The following is an 18,203-nucleotide window of genomic DNA, read 5'->3' as shown; positions in this document are numbered from 1 at the left end:
TGGTGACGTCACCATCCCTGGAGGTGTAGATGTGGCTCCTGAGAACGTGGTTTAGTGGTGGACTTGGCAGTGTTAGGTTTATGATGATCTTAGGTCTTTTTCAACCTAAATGATTCTATGACTCCACTTCAGTGCAACCAATAGACAGGAGCACAGGTGGTCTGACTGTGAATATGTAATTTTGCTGCTACTTTTCCTATTTTAATACAATTAACATGGAGTTTCTCTGCCAGCTCTAATGCATAGCTTTATGCATTATAGAGAAGAAAAGCTTTCCTACAATTATCCCATATTTGAATTCCAAATAACAGAGTTAATGATGGCAATATAAAAAGGCAAAGTAAATGCTCTATCGAATACTTTAAAAAAAAATTAGTCTTGTGTTGCTCTGTAATGCACTGCATTAAGCCAGAGACCATCAGCACAGATGGAGGTTATAGTTATTATCAACACCAGTAGGAGGCCTGTTCAAAGTTCATCTAGTGATGATACTCCTCTTTACCATTACCAAGAATTAATGTCAATGTATGAAATTCTGACACACCATAAACTGATGCTTAGATTTGGTCTGATCCTCTCTTGAAAAAAAAAACCAAACAACAACCCAACTCTTAAACATTGTATAACAACTTTTGTGTTATCCATTGTTAAGATGCCACTATTCTCTGCTTTTATCTAATTGCTTTATGACACACAGAAGCAATCTTGATTTGTATATTTTTCAGAGCAGGAGGGTTTGATTGCCCTTGTCATCAGACCCTAACACATTTGGATCTGCCAGGTTGTATTTATCCCTCTGACTCAACACGCAGGGAACTGGGAAGAATGTTTTCTTCTGATGCTTCAAACTAACAGCATTACAAGAGAAAAATGAAATAGATATTTACAGAAAGAGGCTGTGACAGCAAACAGATGTGCAGAAACACCCAAGTAATGCATCATTTACATATGAATGGTGCATGCCTTGAGCCCCCCAGTTACCTGTTCTTTTGTCTTCTGATTCTCTGGAACATCAGATACAAGGAAATGTTCCAATGAAGGAATACAAAATGTAATTAAATTTGAACAGCCTGTATCACCTCTGCACTATTGACTAAACTAAGCAAACATTCAGTAAAAGAGGTTGAATATGTACATTCACAGGCTTGTTAAGCAATGAGAGAGAATTTAGATTATCCTCAACTAAATTGCACCTTATTCACAAATATGTTGCTTCTTCCCAAAATTCAAAAGAAAATACTAGTTGTTCAAAATCTCAGGGGAGAAAGAAGAAGAGTATGATCCTGTGCCTGGTAAAAAATCAGCTCAAATATATGAAAGTACAAGTAGTTTTGCCTTCACTATATTTCCTAAAATCTAGTAAATGGAAGCACTGATCAGGAGACAATTTTGAAAAGGTGAAGAGAAACAGCAGATGGTCAAATTAGAAACTGAATACCAGTTGAAAGTAAAGTGTTGATCTTATGACCTGATTTGGATATTTCAGTATTTACAATCCTTATATGATGTATTTTCCAACCAGTTATCAGTTCTGCCACAGAGTAATAAATTTGATCCTATATGATGCATATAATAGTTTGATACAAAGCAAAAATTGAAAGGAGACATTTTCATTTCTGTGTAGGATGAGGCTTTCAAGAGAACCCAACATAATCTTAAAAACCATTGTTCTGAAAAAAATCAAGGAACTCAGAACGAAGACACTGCAAAAAAGAGTATTGAATCATCTTTGGAAAATCATAGCTAATCTTTTTTCAAGTTGCTTTACTAAAACACTGACCCTGTACTGAAACCTTTTTTGGTCAAAAAACCCAGTAAATAATAAGTAACAAGAAAGACAGAGACAACCCTAAGGGCTCATGGCTGCAGGCAACCCACACTGGGGCAGGGACCCACCTGAGGCCACCAAAGTAGTATTTTGACCACTACAGCTGTCACATGTTAGTTGATTTCCAGAGTTTTTCCTCAGTACCTGAATCCTGATGAAAATTTTATGTTAATTGCCAAGAATTAGTCAAGACTGTTTTGCCCGTGACACAATCTGCCATCAGCACCCTATCTTTTTCTGTTCATTTGGAGACATGGAAGAATCTGATGTGAATTTCTACATTAACTTCCCGTTATTCAAAATGAGAGTCAGGTGCCTGTAGCACAGATAAACCTCCTCATGCTGCCTTAACTTGAATAACAATAAAGCCAAAAAGACAGGGAGTTCAACCATCCAGTCACACTCCTCAGGGTGCCTGCTAAGCCCACTCCTCCCTTCATTAGCCAAGTGAACTGGCACAAGCCAGCTCAACTGTGTATTTCTTCTGCAAAGGCATCTGCAACTGCACACAACCATATTCTGACTTCAGGAGAGACAAAGCCATGCAAGAAGAATTGGGCTCATGGGATCTAACTCTGCAGCAGACAATGTCAACTCCAGGATGCAGCACCTCCAGTCACAGGGGACACTTAAGCAGGAAACCTCTTTAACTTTCCTCTTCCTTTATACAGAGCCTTTTGAAAGCATATAGGGAATTGGCTGATATAGTTGCCAAGCCACTTTCCATGATATTTGAAAAGCTGTGGCAGTCGGGTGAAGTCCCTGGTAACTGCAAAAGGGGAAATAATTGCACCCATTTTTTAAAAAGTGTAGAAAGGATGACCCTTGGAACTACTGACCTGTAAGCCTCATCTCTGTACCTGGAAAGATCATGAAACAGATCCTCTTAGAAGCTATGCTAAGGCACATGGAGGACAGGAAGGTGATTTGAGAAAGCCAGCATGATTTCACCAAGGACAATTCCTGCCTGACCAATCTAGTGGCCTTCTATGATGGAATGACCACATCAGTGGACAAGGGAAGAGATACAGATGTCATCTATCTGGACTTCTGTATGGTCTTTGACACAGATCCCCACAACATCCTTGTCTTTAAATTGGAGAGATATGGATGTGATGGGCGGACTGTTCAGTGGATGAGGAATTGGTTAGATGTTCGCATCCAGAGGGTAGTGGTCAAAAGTTCAATGTCCAAATGGAGATTGGTGACAAGTGGTGTCCCTCAGGGGTTCATACTGGACCAGTACTGTTTAATAGCTTCATCAATGACATAGACAGTGGGAGTGAGCGCACCATCAGCAAGTTTGCAGACAACACCAAGCTGACTGGTGTGACTGATGCCTGAGGGAAGGGATGTGCCATCCAGAGGGACCTGGACAAGCTCAAGAAGTGGGCCCATGTGAACCTCATGAGGTTCAACAAGGCCAAATGCAAGGTCCTGCACATAGGTCAGGGTAACCCCTGATATCAGTACAGGTTTGTGGATGAAGGGATTGAGAGCAGCCCTGCAGAGAAGGACTTGGGGGTACTGGTAGATGAAAAGCTGGACATGAGCCAGCAATGTGCACTTGCAGCCCAGAAATCCAACTGTATCCCGGGCTGCATCAAGAGAGGTGTGGCCAGCATGTCAAGCAAGCAGATTCTGCCCCTTTACTCCTCTCCCATGAGACCCCACCTGGAGCAGTGTGTCCAGCTTTGGAGCCCTTGGCACAGGAAAGACACCATCCTGTTGCAGTGGGTTCAGAGGAAGGCCACAAAAATTATCAGAGGGATGAAACATCTCTCCTATGAAGAAAGGCTGAGAGAATCGGGGTTGTTCACTATGGAGAAGAGAAGGCTCCAGGGAGATCTTATTGAAGCCTTTCAGTACTTAAAGGGGGCCTATAAGACAGGTACAAACATTTTAACAGGGCTGCTCTTTATTTTAAAGGCATTTAAAAGTTACATTTAGGGTTATTACAGACAAAAGTGACAATTAGGGCACAGGTAGAACAGATCTAGGGTGGGCAGAGACTAAAAAGCAAAAGTCAACACATGGCCTAACCATAGCCCAAACCTTAGCTGTCACCCTAATCTAAGAATGCCACCCATCCCCAAATCAAAATTAAAAGAAAAGGGAACAGCTTTTGCTAATCCTAAAATATCCTCTGAGCTTTTTCTGCTACCAAGAAAGTAATGATGGTACCATCAGCTGTCACTATGCTAAACTGAATGCAACCCTAGAGACAAGTTTCTGCCTACCCGTGGATCTCCTATCTTAAATCAATTCCATTTGCTCATGAAGGACCTAGTAATAGAGATCCTAAATTACTTCTGTCCTGAACCCTGACACAGTCTAAGCCTAAACTCAATCATGAACATCCCCCTTGGCACACACCAGGGCCACAGCTAGAAACAAAGCAAAGATAGGTGCATGATGCAGCATTCACCTCTGTGACCTCTCCCACACCCAATATTAACCCGCACTTTCTCTGGCACTAAAGCTTATCTTAATTTTAGACTAACCTTTATCAGCAAGAGAAATTGGACCAACACTGAAATATGAACAAGAAACCCTGGCCAGCCTTAGACACAACTGCAGTCCAAGGAAGGGCCTTCACAGGAGAAGGCCAATAAACCAGGCACTTCAGTCATTGCCATCCTTTACCCTACCACATATATCCTCAGGCAGAAATAAAAATGCAGACCAGGTGATCTAAGCTGAGCCCAGTTCCACAAATCAGCATCATGTCAGAGAACAGCTAGCATGGGTTATAACATCTGGAGGAAAGGCCTGGCCATGTCATCTCTCATTCCTCTGACCCAGCACACGGGCCTGCCTGGGGTATGGCCCAAGCACGTTGCCCTGCGATCACTCAGAGCAGCCACGCTCCCAAACCAGCCAACACCATTCTGCATCTGGACTTTGTTCCCAGGGGTTACTTCACTCTCAGATTTTTGTATGAACAGTGTTGTCACACAAACTCTGCCTTCATCATTCCTCTGATTCCTCATGGGACTGTTTTCCTTCCTTTGTTTAATGAGTGAGGTTCCCACATCCCCTTTTCAAGACATATACATAATTTGTGTTACTGTATCCAAAGTGCTAAGCTTTGTTTGCTGCCTCAGTTCTGATACTTTCATCTGCTTCTTCCAGACAGTATCAGCACCATAATTCATCCTTTCTTGTGTGTTAGAAAACACAGTTCAGAGGCAGCACATAAGATGCAGCCACCCAAATTGCCTCAACTTGTCATCTACAAGATGAGCAGAACAAATTATTTCACAGAAAACAAATGATGGTCATGATGAAATATCACATCAAGCTGGAAAGGTGATGTGTGTGTTCTACAGCAGTATGAAATTTTATTTGGGACTCCTCCTGACATTTTTGAATTAAATTTTCAAATTACACAGGAAAAGACATCACCACCAGGGTCATCTTCATCGCTGCTGTAATTTATGAACTTAAGGGCTAGCCAAGGTGAACTGAATTTACTGTCTGTAATAAAAATAAGATTTAAGAAAATGCACCTGAGAAATATACCTTCTACTTCAGCAACAGGACCGCAAGAGCACAGATAGGCTCATAGATTATCAGGACATGGCTGCCATTGCAGGGGCTGAGGACATGGGAGATGCCTCTTAATTTTCAGCTGTCTTCCTGTGCCACACCATGATGGTGGCTTTTGGGTTTTACCACACTCACACAGACATTTCATGAGGGACAGGAACATGCCATGGTCCTTAACACCAGCATGAGAGTATTTTCCACAAAACAACCTCTGACCTCTCAACCCTCATCTTTTAGGGTGGTCTGCAAAACAGCTTTAACAAGTTACCAGCTGAGTTTCATGGATGTTAAATAACCAAATACTAAAAATCATCCCCTCCAAGACACCGGTTGTATGGCAGGTTGTGGGTTTCCACTGATCTCATGCCCCTCATTTTCCCCCAGCAATAATCACCCCTTTTTCACAGAGATTTATCACCTCTCCTTTACTAGGCCTGCCTTGGCCCCTCAGGCATTAACTGGCTTTTCCTCACAGAGCATCTTTATCCTCAGACTGCACTTGGTTTCAGTTTACTGCTTCTGTTTCAGGTCTGGAGAGGGCCAGTGTGCCAGACAGCATCTCCATTTTTACACCTGCAGCAAATGCTGTCACTTCACTGTAAAACTTGCCCAAATGTAGACTGAGATCATCACGCCTACAGCAGTAACACTTTTACTTCCCCTCTTACATATAAACCCGTAATTTTCTGCCTTGCTTGCTGTCTCGCTAACAGCCAGCAGGCTATGCTAAGGGATCAGTTTTCTCCATCAGAAAAAACGCTGAGACCCATTTGCAAGCTGTGTTTTCCCACCAGCAACACGAGGATAACTAATGAGTCTGCCCGAGATTGACACGGCTCTGCCCAGAACTGAGAAGATGAAAGATACACATTTCCCCATCAAAATAACAGAGCATTTTGTCACCATGCACAGTATCCCATGTACTACCAAGGCTTCCAGCAGACAAATCTGAACATCCCCTAGTGACAACTAGGTCATTTCTTGAGCACAGGAAGGTAATAGACCAAATTCCCTCCTGACAGTAAGTACTTTCTTCCAGCAGTAAGAAACAGCCCATGATGATATGAGAAAAAGTATGACTGGGCCTTTCCAAAACATGGAAGTGATGAAACAGATGCCAGGAATGGCACCTTTGCCCTCTGTATTGCCCGGGAACATACTGACCGCAGGCTCACAGGGGCTGTCTGGAAGCCTGGTGAAGCCGAGCTGGTTTTTTAAGCAGACAAAAGACAAAGTCCAAATCATGATGAGCAATTCATTTCTATTCTTATAAAACTTTGGAACAGGTCAAGTTTTGTACTACCACAGGAGGGCATAAATCAAAAGCCAGAGGAAAATAAGAGGTGGTCAAAACCAATGAGGTGTGGTTTCATAGCTGGGTGTAAATGGGTGCATGTATGGTGCTCCAGCCCCAGCCACTGCCTCTCTCTTGCCTGCACCACCACCCCTGCAGCAGGAATGCCAGGAAGGAGCTGAAGGAAACATAACATTGTTTTTTGTAAAGTTTGGCTTTCAGGCCCAGAAACAAAACATTTGGCCATGCATGAGGCACAGAAACAAAGAGCATGAACTCCACATGAAAGCTGTTCCCTCAGGTTGTTTTCACAACCACGTGTTGCAGAGGGAAAAAAGGGAAATAATCACTTGATGAAAGTGAAGCTATAGGTTTGGGGGAAGCTGAGTCAAACTAAGGCTCTGCTCCTAAAAGGAAGAGGTCCCCCTCTTCCCGCCCACTTATGCAGCTCTTCTGCTTCTGCCTACACAATCCAGCTCCCTCCCCTGTGGTGACTCTGGCAGGCACAGAACCTCTCCATAATCCAACTTTATTCATCATCGCAGTAGACGACTCTCTGGTTTGCTATGCCTGTTCCTTGTTACCTGACTTGGCTGAACTGACAAGAGGTGCCAAATGATGAGCGGATTAGCCCGAGGCAAGCAGTGTAGGAGATTGAGGGAAGAGAGGGGGACGGTGACTTTCTTCCTCCAGGGCAGCTGAACCCTTAGACAAGCTCATTTCTTAGGAAACATGCTTTCACTGTGCTTCTGTGGGGCTGGTCTCTCCATCTAAACTGAAACTCTTTTGACAAAGATCCCCATAAAAAAAAAAAAAAACCACACACAACAACAAAAAAAAACCCATCCTGCCTTAAGTGTGGCCACAGTAACCAATTAAAGGGAATTAACTAATTTAACAGCAGTTTCAAAAATTACATTACCAACTAGTGGAAGGCATTCCTCAGTTAAACCATTGTCTCTTCCTGGTCCCAGATTATTCAAATTAATAGTAATATTAGTCACAAGAGAAAATTGCTTGTTTAAACAACCAGAAAATCCTTATTTCATTATATAGTAGTAAACTGAAAAATCCACAGTGAAAAGTGAAAAAAAAAAAAAAAAAAAAAAAAAGGCTGAGCAAAATATTCTCTCATTTCAGTGTTTAATTGACAAGTGCAAACATAAGGCTCTCATTCTGCAAGATGTGTGTATCATTCCATTAAAATCAAGTCACATGTGTGGGCAACAAACAGTAAAAAGGCAGCGCTGGGTGAAAACATTGTGCTTTGAGTTTGAAACCAGTGAAAAAAAAAATAGACTTAGAAGATAAAATACCAAATTGAGATTCCATATACATTCATGATGATGGAGGCCCTGTCCCTGCCTAACCAATATCCTTGCAAGTACTCCTCTGTGCATGGCTTTCCCTGTCTCCTCAGAGGGTGATGGAATAGACACCCCCACTCCTCCTTTTGGGCAGTCCTCAGCATTGAAAGCTTTGCACAAGAGCACTGCTATTAGCATGCACATATGGCATTTCACCAGGTAAAGTTTGCTAAACATCCGTAAACAAAGTGACTTACCTGAATCTTTGCTAGACTAGTGCTAGTTTTTCTTCACATGAGAGTGGGAGACAAGTTTTCATATCCTCTTTTATTTATCTTTAGGTGGGAGAAGGTAAAACTGCCATAAGCAACTTCGAGTTAGAATAATTTGGGTAGGTCCTATGGCATCTAGGACACAGGGAGTGTTAGAGTTCACATGGTTCCTAAGCTGTGGTATGATGACTTAAGCTATTTACCCTATAGAAATGCCATACACCTACATCTTCAAAATGGACCCCATGTGGGCCAGGTGGGATACGTAAGCCTCAGACACTGTGGTAGGTACAGTGGTTTCCCAAAGAATCCAAAGAAATGGATTTTCTGCATTAAAGGCTGTGTCATCTAAAGTCAATCATTTCAAGGAATACGTCAAGGTTGATGAACTACCAATGAATTATATGCATATTTCATTCTCAACTTTCTGCCAACTTATAAACCACTCCCTCTGGATTTTTACCAGGAGGAAATAAATTAGAAAAATATTCATTTTTCCAGAGCAGACAGATCTTGGAACTTCTCCCGTAGCAAATATCAAGGAATGTAGTACTCTCCTCAACATCTGACAATCTTTTTTCAGTGTTGAAATGCCTAGCTTTTGTGAAGCTTATCTCCCATTACCTTTATACACAGAGACAAGAATTTCAGCCTCATTTTAGCTCAGAGCTTTTCTGTTCTGTTTTTCCTTTTCCTTTTTTAACTTCAATTTTTGTTTTAGTTAATAATGAAACCAGTCCTTAAAAATGCAAGAATATGGCAGCTTGAAGCAGACCAAACTGGGATAAATCTTCAAGCTGTCAAGAAAAGGCTGACTGACATCTTAAAAGGTCTGCTGCTTTGAAATGCCCCACACAAAACAGGAAATACCACTTCGGCTCTGCTACTACAAGAAAACCACTTTGGCTTCCTGTTAACAGAAAGACATGTCTCATAAATTGAGTTAAACCCGAATCTCGTTGCAATTGGTCACTTTTGTACCACCAAACAAGTAAAACAACAAAAAAAAGCCCAACCCTCAAACTTCAGCCACAGAACATAAGAGTTTCTAACACAGAAGTATGTTTACATGGACTCCTTGCTTCTTTAAGAGTTAAAACATACAAATTTTTTATATTATAACTGCAATACACATGTAAGCTTACAGGCTCGCACAATAGATGCAACATGCCCATAATTTTTCCTAGTTAGAAATAATTTTAAATTCTGAAATTCTACACAGTTTTAAATAAAATACTACCTCTTTTCTTCTTCTCCCTCCTTGGCTGTCCCAAAACAGCCTTTTCTCTCAATATGAAGGTTTCCTCCAAAAATAAAATTATTTGGAAAAAAAAAAAAAATTGTAGCACATTATTTATTCCTGTTTATTCGTGCTTCAGATGAAACCCAGTATTGAGTAAATAATCAGAACTAGATGCAGAAACAATTCACAGTCCCCACATGAAACCTCTCCCATCTTAGGAAAGGAAATGTGATCCCACCTCATTCTGGTAGCTCATGAGATCTACACCACCAAACCAGAGAAATCTGATTTCCAGAAAAGCCACCAGAAACAAGCTGCAGAAACAGCTGAAATTAGACATTGTCATTAGTTACTCCAAAATCTGCAAAGCCGGACTGACTGCACCAATAGCAAAAGGCTTTACTGACAAAGGAATAATTGCGCACATGCACACATCCATGCACACACACTTTCTCATGAAAAAGTACAGAAAACAAGTCCCATGAGGCAGATAGCTAAAGACTTTTGGACACTCACTAGGGATGCACAGTTTTCTTATGCTATGAGTCAATAGTGCAGGCCTTCCAAATTCAGACCGACAGATACTGTTTACCCCAAGTATCACTGAACGGAGCAGAGAGTTGTCCAAGTTTTTCCAGCCGAGGTGGCTCCCTGCTGCATTCACTGGCTGTAGCTGTCTGCTTGTGCACAATTATGTCTCCGATTGTAGCTGTGCAGCCCATTGCGATGAATCCAGCACCAAGTGAAAACTATCACATTAATTAGCAGTGTTGGAAAATTAATCCTGTTTTACTACAATTTTCACTTCACATTTCTCACGTTTTCCACTTGTCTAAACAATAGCCGAAGAGAATGGAGATAGACCCCCAGCGCTGCACTTGCATAAAACCCATACATTTGTTTTCTTGAACACACAGAAATTTGTTAAAATAATGACTGCATTAAAGAATACCATTCAAGAATTTTCTGTTCTTTTCTAAGAGGGTGATACAGACCATACTCAGTAGGTTTCCAAAACCTCAGTTGTTCAACAGTAAGTATCTACTGACCATCTGAAAGTAATTTAAAAGCTATTTTAGGCTATGTAATCTATCAAAACCAATAGTAGAGTTTGAGTAGTCCAAAGACATTTGTCTATCTCTATATTTGGGAAACCTGTTTTGTATATGCTTATACAAGCACAGTGTGAAAAGAGCCAACACAGCATGTGCAGGCCACACAGTGCTTTCCTTTGTATAGTGCAAATCTATTTCAGCAAACGGAGTTGACTAGAACTTTTCTGAGAACTGCAAGGCACTGACTCGTCTGGCCCTGTTCAACAGACCACTTAAGCATGTGCTTTTTTTTAAGATCTAAGATGCTTTTGAAGAAAAATGGCGTTTGGTGTTTACACACTGTTTTATGAGAAACTAGCACTTGGGAGAGAAAAATGTACATGCAATTTGACATCCATTAATTATCAGTTATTTAGCACCAGCAGACTAGCCCCAATTATTAAGTCCTGACCCAATATCAGTCCTTATCCTCACACTCGTAAACCCTTTTATACCTGAGGCAGTAACACTATCCCCAAGTACAGCATTCAACCAGCCACCATTTCCCCTGACCCTCTCCCATTAAAGCCTATATCAAAGGAGCCTAGATTCTTCCTTCTATTTCCCTTTTCTTATAGCTTATCATCTGCTCCTCAGTTCTCACACTCAATACAGCCTTAACTGCCATTTTTGGATGCATTGGGACATAGCTCCATGTCTCAATTTTAAAAGGAAAGCTGCTGATTGTTAAAAATGCAGTGTCAACAGTCAAACTTATCACTACACAGGTGGAAAAGATTTCACATGTTCCCACTAACACTATTAACTTTTGTTTTCTCAGTCAAGCTATGATAAAACACAATGTATAAAGACAGGTGCATCTGTAAAGTGTATTTTCGTTTAAAAGATAAACTGTGTTGAAAACTAATGACAAAGAATACCATTACGAAATAGCCAACAGAAGGGCTGATTGCCACAGTTCCTGAAGTGGCACTAATTTGAGAATGGTGGACTAATTCTTCCTTTTAAAAATTCAGCACTCTGCAAAGTTCCTCATACTTGTACACATGCAAAAGATGGGAAGGCAAAAACCCCAAACCTTGTACTGAGGACAGTGAAGGCAAGAAGTTATGATCCTCCAACAAAACCCCTAACATACTTATTTTTATTTGCCCAAAGGGAAATCTTGAAACTTTCTAGAAAACTTATTTTCCTGCCCTGAAGATTTTCTTCATCTAAAACTCAAAGCTAGAAAGACAGAAGAAGTTACATCAGATGTCCCAGTGTAGCTTCAGTTGTAGAGCTATTATTGTGATTCATAATGGAACAAAAAACATAGAGGCATTTCAAGTCAACCTGTAAGCATTCTCATTGGGGCAGGTCTGGTCCATATGTGCCTATCTACATTAGGAAATTCAGCATATATAAATATATAAATAAAACATATATACAGTACATAGTCACATTCATATAAGCCATAAAATTACATATATTTACAAAAATATATGCAGCTATGTTTTACACTTTCAGGTCCACATCAGGAATTGAATTATTTAGCTTCTGTCTTGTGAACTTGATCACCTACCTAAGTAGGAATCTGGGATGAACTTGTACCTTATATATTCACAGCTGTCAAAAATTAGAAGGAAAATAATCTTCCAAGGAATTCTACCAAATCAGTAAAAAAAGCTGATACTTGTTGAAGCATTAGCTGCCTCACAGAAAATTACATGTTAACAAACATTGAAAGACCTTCTCTTCATGTAGAAAGACAGTACCTTGGTCTGGTCCATAAATAAATTTGAAACTCATAAAGCATCAGGCAGAGCACAAACCAGGTGCCTGACAGCTGTCTGTAGTATAAACTCATGCATAATTACTATTTGTCTCAGTTTAAATGGGTAGAATGGTGAAAGTGAATTAATGTAGAGATGAAAATGCATACAGCAGGTTACCTTACAGGGTAAAAAGGTAGACTACATCCTGTCAACATTGTTCTAGCTTCCTTTTAACGGTAAGTTACATGGTTAAAACAACTTAAATGATCTCACATTTATACAGTACATATTATACAGTTCTGTGACTTCCAAGAGCTAGACATACTTAATTTACTTCTCCAAGGATGGAAAAACATTTCTTCACTGCTTCATAAAATAATCTTCTTAGGTATGCAGCCCAGGTTCAGGCATGTTTTTTTTTTAATTTGGGGGATTCACCATTTTGACATGAGTTTTGCAAGAAGAACTAAAACTTGGGAGAAGAATTTGTTTTCCTTTCGAAGAACACTTGAACAAAAGCAATCCTCAAAATGCAGCAGTTTAAAGTGCCTGTATGTGAAGACCCATGGGGAAAAATCTTGCCATGAACCATCGAACCATGGCCTCAGATAGCACTTTCAGTCATAGGCTGTGGAGTCATCTCTTGCTCCTCACTATTCTCTGTGGACATGTCCTGGACCTCCTGCTGCTGATAAATGTCTTGGACCAACATGATGTTTGTGTTTCTCCACTCTCTGTACTTCATTGCTGTCAGTTTTGGGTCCTCTAGCAACTGGTTAATTGTAGCCAGGTCATGTTCCTTACACTAGGAAGAGAACAAGTGGTTATTTCCCACAGAAACTGTCAAGCTCATTGTCCATAAAAAAACACTCCAGAAACATTAGAGAACCATGTCACAAGGAGATGACCAACTATCCATCCTCCTGACAACATGTTTCCATTTTCAGAAAGGAGATCATCAAAGTTAAGTCCACGGCAGAAATTCATCCCAGTTGAACTCAAGGTTACGATTTCATATAGATTTTATATTTTGTAGGTTTCTTAGCAAAACTTGATGAGAGAGGATTCATGTGAAAATTAGACATCATTATGCTGTCTCACAACAAGTTAGCATGTGTATGAAACTAGACACAACAGCATTATTTCTGTAATTCACATCAGTTCCAACTTTCTCAAAAAATACTTATTCCCAGGCCACATTATAAAGGTCTCTTCTGGGAGCTAGACAGAAAATCATTTTAGATATAATCTGTACACTGGCAGTAGAGTGCCGAGAGCACATGTGGATGCTAATACATCTATTGCCAGCTACTACTACTAAATCTGGTCTCTACTTTTACACAAGAGCAACTCAGACCATATACTGCAGGCACCCTGGTTCAATTGTAAGTTATGAACAGCCACAGATATAGGGACGCTGAGACACTTTATGTCACAGAATCACAGAATGCTTGAGGTTGGAAGGGACCTTTGGAAGTCATTTGATCCAATCCCCTTCCTCAAGCAGAGCCACTTAGAGCCGGCTGTCTAGGACCATATCCAGGCAGCTTTTGAATATCTCTAAGGATGGAAGACTCCACAGCCTCTCTGGGCAACCTGTGCCAGTGTTCAATCAACGCTCGCAGTAAAAAAGTGTTTCTTGATGTTCAGAGGGAACCTCCCATGTTTCTGTCCCCTGCTTCTGCTTCTGCCACTGAGCACCACTGAGAACAGCCTGGCTCTGTCTTCTTTACATCCTCCCTTTAGATATTTATGTTCATTGATGTCCTCACATTTCTGACACGGAGAACCACTTTGCTTTTCCAGCCCTTATTGCCTATCCATGCAGTGGACCACAGGATAGAGAAGCCCTAGTTAGCATCTACAGTTTCTTAATGGAGGCACCATGCTGCACTAACAAACCTTTACTGCTTTTGCCTGGCTCCATCCCCCCCTGCCCCAGTCTGTGTGTAAAAGCAATGGAATAGTTCTAAGCATCTTCTCCTACTGCCACCAGCTTCATCATGCCTGAGGACACTCTGTGCTAGTGGCTGCTTTGAAAACACCTTGAAAATACTCCCACACATTCACGACACTTCCTGATAGTAGCAATTGATTGCTTACACATCCATATCTCACTACTACTATAATGAACTATCAACTACTCTAATCCCTGTGATGCCTGAGCTGCTTTTTCAACACAAAAACCTTGTTCAACTGTTGTCTTACACAGGTCCTACCCTAAAGACCTAGCTAGCATCAGTCCTTGGAAGAATGCTTCTGACTTCGATGCAGAGATATGCGTAGTTAGCTTAAGAGAAGAAGAGCTGATAGGGAGGTAGAGGGAGAAAAAAGTTTTTGCAGTGGAAGACCTCGGTGGCAAAAAGCCATGACATGGAATTTTTCCAGTACCACTAAATTTATTTCCCACATCCATTAAGCCTATGATGCATTTGTGCACAGCTTTCTTCTCTTCCAAACAATCCAAAGTATGTTTTGTTAATGATATATTGTGGCAGCAACATTAATCCATTTTAAAGATGTGGAGTCAAAAGTCTAAAATTAAAATTGCACTGAATTTTGCTCATATAACTTCTAAAACTAATAGGGGTTTAATTAAAACAGAGTAAATACGGATCAGATGAAAAATTTCCCTGATTTTTAAATTTCCAATAGATCATTTCCAATTGCCTCATGTTATACATTAAGAAAATTGACTTTAAAAGCACATAATCCCACTGATGCAAATAATATAGCACTTTACCACTGCAGACATTTGCCCTTCAGACAGGCTAACTTAACCACTGCTGTGTATAGAACTCTCTTTGTGTCTGTGAGAAAATGTCTGTGCTGTATTTGTCTTGTCAATAGTCCAGTTTCTTAGATTGAAGAAAGCGATCAACACATTTTATACATTATGAACACTCCAAAAGTTATTTTTCCATATTAAATACAAGTGTCAGACAAGCCTATGGTTATAAACACTGTTAATCGTAATTTATACAATACACCCATACTAAACCAACGTAAAGCTGTCCTCCTTGCCCATGTCTGGCAGTAAGGCTTCCATTCAGCTCTGTATTAATGAGGTTGATTGTCCACAAGATACAACTCTATTTTGTACTAACTGCTTCTTAGATTTATCAGGGAGGCTCCTATCAGGGAAAACTACAGTATGTTTCTATATTTAGCTTCCTGTCCCATAAAACAGGCATACTTTTTAAGCTAACTTTCTTGTTAGTGGTGAGCTTGCTTTATCACTGATGCAGATGAATACTGCTATAGTCAGTACATCACTGAAAACTCTGTGATACTGAGGAGAGACTCCATCAGGTCTCATACTGAGCCATGGAGAATGCCTCTATTCCCACTTGTCTTCTCAACTGTATGTTCAGGAATTTTAACACAGGCCCAGGTGTCAAGGCCAAGCCTCCCATTGCAACTAATAATCAAATCAATAACTGTGCTGGTAGGAGAAGTTTTTACATGCATTTCTCCAGCTTACAATGCCTGAAGCCAAACACACACACTTGAAACACTCAATTCCTGGTTCTAATGCATACAAAAAGAAACAAATGAAGCCCCAGGTTTACATTTATTCTTTCTTCTCCTTACAGTTTAAATGCTATGGTTAAGCTTTCTGTTTCCCTCAGTACCATTCAGAAGCAGGCTTTGAAATCCCATGATACTTGATGCTGGCGAGTAAACAGCCTCGTAAATCCCCATATTCCAGACAGATTTACTGGCCCTTTCATAGAATGTCCTCTGAACCCCTCCACCCCTCCAGTTCATGATACATTTCCAACATAAAAGCAGGATGCTTTTGTTATTAAAAATATTTTAGTTACAGGAGGCCTTTACAATAGCTTTGGCATATCCTGTACATTCTCCAATAATCACATAAGGAAAACTTTTTTTGGCTCAGGGTCATTTTCATGTCCTTTAGCATCAGCTTACTTTGTCTGCTTTTTCTTTTTTAAGGCTACTCTGTTTAGTGCATTCAGCTGAGTTTGCAAGTTTTCCAGATAACTAAGAGAAGCTTTCTTTATTAAATTTTCCAAATGGTCTGGAACTTCTGCAAGAAGAGTCCCCTCTGAACTATTGCCTCTGCTTCCAGTTCAAATTGAACAACAAAACACAGATCAGTATTCAGAATGAAGTAGAAAACAATTTCAAAAACTTAACCAAATTCTCTGGGGCTTTATGTAAATATGTAATTAGAGTGTGGCTGAAGTCTAGGCTTACTTCTTTTTTCCAGTCAAGTTGTCTCTTTCTCTCAGGCTTTCCCTTGGCTAGTTCTGTGACCTCACCTTTAACGTGCTGTTCAGCATTCGAATTTGGTGGAGTTTCTCATTAATGGAGGGGTTTTTGCTGCGTTTGATAAATGACTTTCTAAGCTCCTTCTTCGTTGACAGCCGACGATCACCAATGGGAGACAGGCTTGCTTGTTCTAATGACTTGTAAAGTCGCTCCATCTCATCATCATCACATTTTTCCTGATCTGTAAAAAAAAGAATAAATTGGGTATGAGAACATGAACATGGCAGCAGACAGCAAAAATGTTAATTTTAACCATCAGGAAGGTTCTTAGCCAAGTCAAAAAGTAATGGTATTAGAGTTAAAACCAAGGGCAATTTTTAGGGTAATTTATAGGGAAATAATGCACATGAGAAAGACATAAAAACATTTGAGTTTGGTAATAAGAATCAGGTCATGATCCAAACAGATACAAGCATGTATTTCCACAGATAGAGTGCTGCTTTAATGCTCCGAATATATCACAGACATTGAACAACTGTCAGTAATGCTACACTTGAATGAAAACAACTTTGATAGCACCTATAGCCATTCACCCTTCCCTGCATCCTGCACACAGTGAATTACAGTTCTACCTGGCAACTCACAGGTCAAATTCTATTTGGTGTACCAGTTCACAGACTGCAACACAGAATTTGCTTGTGGTGCCTAACAATAAAGCCTTGTTTATCTCCACCTTAATTATTCTGATGGCTCCCAAGCTGCAGCACCATCTTCCATGAAAGGACATAAAAGGAAAAGCTAGTAAACAGCTGAGAATGAAACAGCATAAAACAAGATAAAAATTGAAGCAAAGACATTTTTCAGAATAAAACAAAAACTGTATCAGGCATATATAGGGGCGTTTTGGCAGAAGGCCATTTTCAGCAACAGACTGTGCAACTCAATTCTTGTCCCTCAGTCTACACTACAAGCTTTTCTACTTCAGTGTTTGCTAAAGGAAAAACAGTTACTGCTGTTTTCAGGGTGCTAATGAGTCCCTCAGGATCCACTGGGATAACATCTGTGTTTATTTCACTGGCGACAGCAGTGGTAGTTCTTCTCAAATGCTGTCCTCCATGTGCTGGATGGGCACTTTTTCCTTTTAATGAAAAGTTAAACATTGACTTTTCTAAATCATCTTCGGTCCACAAACATTTTCTGAACAAAAGGAGGAAGTTCTTTTGCTCACTCATGCTGCAGCCAAAAGACTTCTTCAACATGTCAGCACATTTATGAGGCTGCTCCTTATCTTTTACATGTTTTTAAAAGTACAACATCCTCCTACAACGCTGTTCTTTCTAAATATATAGGTTACAAGAAAGGTTTATGATATGCTACAAATATTTGCCTTCGCTGTGTTGCTGGCCTTTTTTTCACTACTTTGTGATTATAAGAAGCCTGCTGTAACTTGACAAGAACTAAATATAGCTTCCAACATTAGTACAGTGCTGGGGGAGGAAAATGAGAACTGTTGTATATTTAACAAGCTGTGGGAAATAGAAAAAAATGGAAGCGTAAGGCATAATACACGGCAGTAGTATTTCCTGAAAAATGTCGGCTTATGCCATGAGGCTCGTAATCATAACTAGCTTCCTGCCTACTTTCCTGGGATGAAGC

General features: G+C 40.3%; 1 protein-coding gene across 1 annotated transcript in view; it reads right to left on the bottom strand.

The window, feature by feature from the left end:
- Positions 1–12,006: 12,006 nt before the first annotated feature.
- LOC141956223 (CNK3/IPCEF1 fusion protein-like) overlaps positions 12,007–18,203 on the bottom strand; it is a 155,785-nt gene continuing 149,588 nt past the window's right edge. The window contains 2 exon segments of the mRNA XM_074896532.1: positions 12,007–13,113; positions 16,598–16,788. Of these exon segments, the coding sequence (XP_074752633.1) occupies positions 12,913–13,113; positions 16,598–16,788 (392 nt within the window). The 3' untranslated portion in view covers positions 12,007–12,912.

The sequence above is a fragment of the Athene noctua genome, chromosome 1 (assembly GCF_965140245.1).
Source record: "Athene noctua chromosome 1, bAthNoc1.hap1.1, whole genome shotgun sequence".
Classification (NCBI taxonomy): domain Eukaryota; kingdom Metazoa; phylum Chordata; class Aves; order Strigiformes; family Strigidae; genus Athene; species Athene noctua.
Note: the sequence above shows the minus strand (reverse complement) of the source record. Positions and strands in the feature narration are given on the sequence as shown.